The 2,915-nt window shown below is 46.9% G+C and overlaps 1 protein-coding gene across 1 annotated transcript; it reads right to left on the reverse strand.

Annotated features, from left to right (window-relative positions):
* Nucleotides 1–340: 340 nt before the first annotated feature.
* LOC107301848 (gastrula zinc finger protein XlCGF7.1-like) lies at nt 341–1,446 on the reverse strand. Its single transcript, XM_015831020.1, has one exon. It carries the CDS (start codon nt 1,444–1,446, stop codon nt 604–606), a length of 843 nt encoding a protein of 280 aa, XP_015686506.1. The 3' UTR covers nt 341–603.
* Between the last annotated feature and the right edge of the window lie 1,469 nt (nt 1,447–2,915).

The raw sequence follows: 2,915 nt of genomic DNA on the forward strand, positions 1-2,915 counted from the left end.
TTAGTCAAGCTATTCTCCAAAATGCCTGAAGGCAGGACAAGAAGCAATGGATGGAAACTAATCAGGGAGAGAAGCAACCTAGAACTAAGGAGAAACTTCCTGACAGTGAGAACGATTAACCAGTGGAACAACCTGCCTCCAGAAGTGGTGAATGCTCAACACTGGAAGTTTTTAAGAAGAGACTGGACAGCCATTTGTCTGAAACAGTATAGGGTTTCCTGCCTGAGCAGGGGGTTGGACTACATGACCTCCAAGGTCCCTTCCAACTTTATTTTTATTATTATTAACCCCAACAATTCAGATAGGAAGTCCCTTAAGAATTCAAACAGACAGTTTTTTATTATTTAAAAGTTCCAGGTGCACCAGGTACAGCATCTGAAAATGTGGTTGTGTTCCTGGATTCAGCCACTTGATGGCAAAGGTAGTGTAGGCAGGTGGAAATCTCTTTGGGCCCATTATTGTCCCTGGAAGTGGACACTACTGAAGCCCCGGACCTCTGAATTGATGGTTTCGTGGATTTTTGCAGAATTTCTCTCCACGTTCCAAGCATTTACGTGGCTTCTCCCGTGTGGATCATTCTGGGTAGAGTTAAGGGACCCGTTTTTAATGGAATGCCTTCCCACACTTCTTGCATTTATGAGGTTTCTCCCCGACATGGACCCTTTTGTGGGATTTAAGGTTACCCTTCTGGGTAAAACTCTTTCCACACTCCGTGCACTTATGCGGTTTTTCCTCGGTGTGGATTTTTTTATGAGAATTAAGGTTACTGCGCTGGTTGAAACTCTTTCCGCATTGCCCGCATTTGTACGGTTTCTCCCCGGTGTGTATCCTCTTATGGGATGTAAGTTGAAAGTTATGGGTAAAATTCTTTCCACACTCCCCACATTTATACGGTTTCTCTCCTGTGTGATTCATTCTGTGAGAATTAAGATTAGCCTTATGGTTAAAGCTCTTTCCACAATCTATGCACCTAAATGGTTTCTCCCCCGTGTGGATTATTTTATGGGAAGTAAGGTATCTACGCTGGCCAAAACTCTTTCCACATTCCATACATTTATATGGTTTCCCCCCTGAATTGATCTTTTCATCTGGAGCAAGGGAACTGCTCTGACTGAAAGGTTTCCTGGTCTCTTTGTAGGGTTTATTTCCCACATTGGTTTTTCCATGTTTAGAAAGGATATTATTGTAATGTTTTTCGTCCTCTTGGCATGTATTCTCTTCTTTAGTTCGAACTGGGTACTGCTCACATAAATCTAAGCCTCCTTCAAAGGTTTCCACACTTTCCACTTTTATTTTTTCTTTCTGATCTCCTTTGGGAAGAAAGTCTTGAATTTTAGAAGATGGCGAAGTTGGGCAAGCCTTGCTGTCATTTGCTGGTAGTTTTTTTCCTTTTGTTCCCACTGGATTTGCAAACTCCTCTCGCCTCTCTCCTTCATCCCTGAACATTTGGAAGGCTTCTTTGTTCTCCTGAGCGTGATTTCCTTCAGAGAAAATGAATGAATGAAAATTGAGGCAAGGCAAAGGGGAAGCAAAATGAGAATTCATAGCACAGGAAATAAAATTTCCTAGTGAAATTCTGTCAAGGGTTCTGCGCTATTTTGAAAGGGGTTCTGCTAATTCACATTAAACAGTCTGGCCTAAGCCAGTGGTCCCCAACCTTGCTGGCTTTGCGGCCTGGCAAGGGGGGGGAGAGAGAGTTCTATGCGGATGGTGAGCGCGCACCAGCTGTTCATATGAGTGGAACTGTGCACATGAGCGCAAGCAGCCACTGTTTGCATGAGTGGAGCTGCGTGTGCATGTGTGCTTGCCCACTTGCATGGCCCGGTTCCGAACAGGCCACAGCCCACTCGTGGGCTGCGGCCCGAAGATTGGGGACCCTCGGTCTAAGCCAGTGATGGCAAATCTTTTAGAAACTGAGTGCCCCAAAACCGCCCCCACCTCCCGCCCACCCCTGCTCTGCGCCCCGTCCACCCGCAGGGCCACCCACCGCCTCCATGGCCCGCCACAGATCACCCAGGCAGCCTAGCAGTGCCATGGCAACCACGCCCTCCGTCCACGCGCCATAGCATCATCTGCGTGTGACAGGGCGCGAGGACGGAGTCTTGTCCCCGCTGCCTGGCTGCCATGTCCTTGGCTGCGCTGTTCTGCGCGTACCGCGCTCGGGGGCAACTCTCCTGGGGGGTGGGCTGCTGGTGAGAAGGGGGCTGTGGGGGGAGGCAGGGCTGGGGCAATGGCACGCGTGCCCACAGAGAGGGCGCTGAGTGCCACCTCTGGTCTAAGCCTTACAAAATTTGGACTTTGAGTGACAGGTTATTACAACATTCATATGAATAAAACCACCCAGTATAAAAGTGGACTGCTTCTATTTGATGAGCTTCTGAAAGAATAAAAAAATCCACTTGTTTAAATAAAGCACATGCATTTATTTATATACACCCCACCCCTCCATTATTTTTGCAAATAACTCCAAGTGGCGAACATATCCAACAGAATGTCCTCCTGTTTTCCCAACAACCCTGTGAAGCGAGTTGAGCTGTGTGTGTGTGTGTGACTGGCCCAAGGTCATTTGCACTGTTACCCCATTTTGTTCAATAAATTAATTCTACGTATGGATTCCTATCGAAGTCAAAGCTGGAATTCAGTTTAAGGAAGTGAGGAACCGGGGAAAAGAACTTTGTAATATTTATTCTGGAGGAGGACAAGGGAGATAATGGCGGCAAGGAACTGTGCTAACTAGATCTACAGCTACCATGTTTCCCTGAAAATAAGACCCCCAACCAGAAAATAAGCCCAGCGTGATGATTCAGGATGCTCGCAATACAAGCCCCACCCCCAAAATAAGCCCCAGTTAAGATTGTCAGCCAGACGGATGCATTTAGTACTGTTTCCCCAAAAATAAGACTGGGTCTTATTTT

Source organism: Protobothrops mucrosquamatus, unplaced genomic scaffold, assembly GCF_001527695.2.
Source record: "Protobothrops mucrosquamatus isolate PMUCROS unplaced genomic scaffold, P.Mucros_1.0 scaffold18068, whole genome shotgun sequence".
Taxonomy (NCBI): Eukaryota; Metazoa; Chordata; class Lepidosauria; order Squamata; family Viperidae; genus Protobothrops; species Protobothrops mucrosquamatus.

Bases quoted from the DNA above. Each gene is read 5' to 3' on its own strand.
- LOC107301848 (XM_015831020.1), bottom strand. From the start codon at position 1,446: ATGTTCAGGGATGAAGGAGAGAGGCGAGAGGAGTTTGCAAATCCAGTG.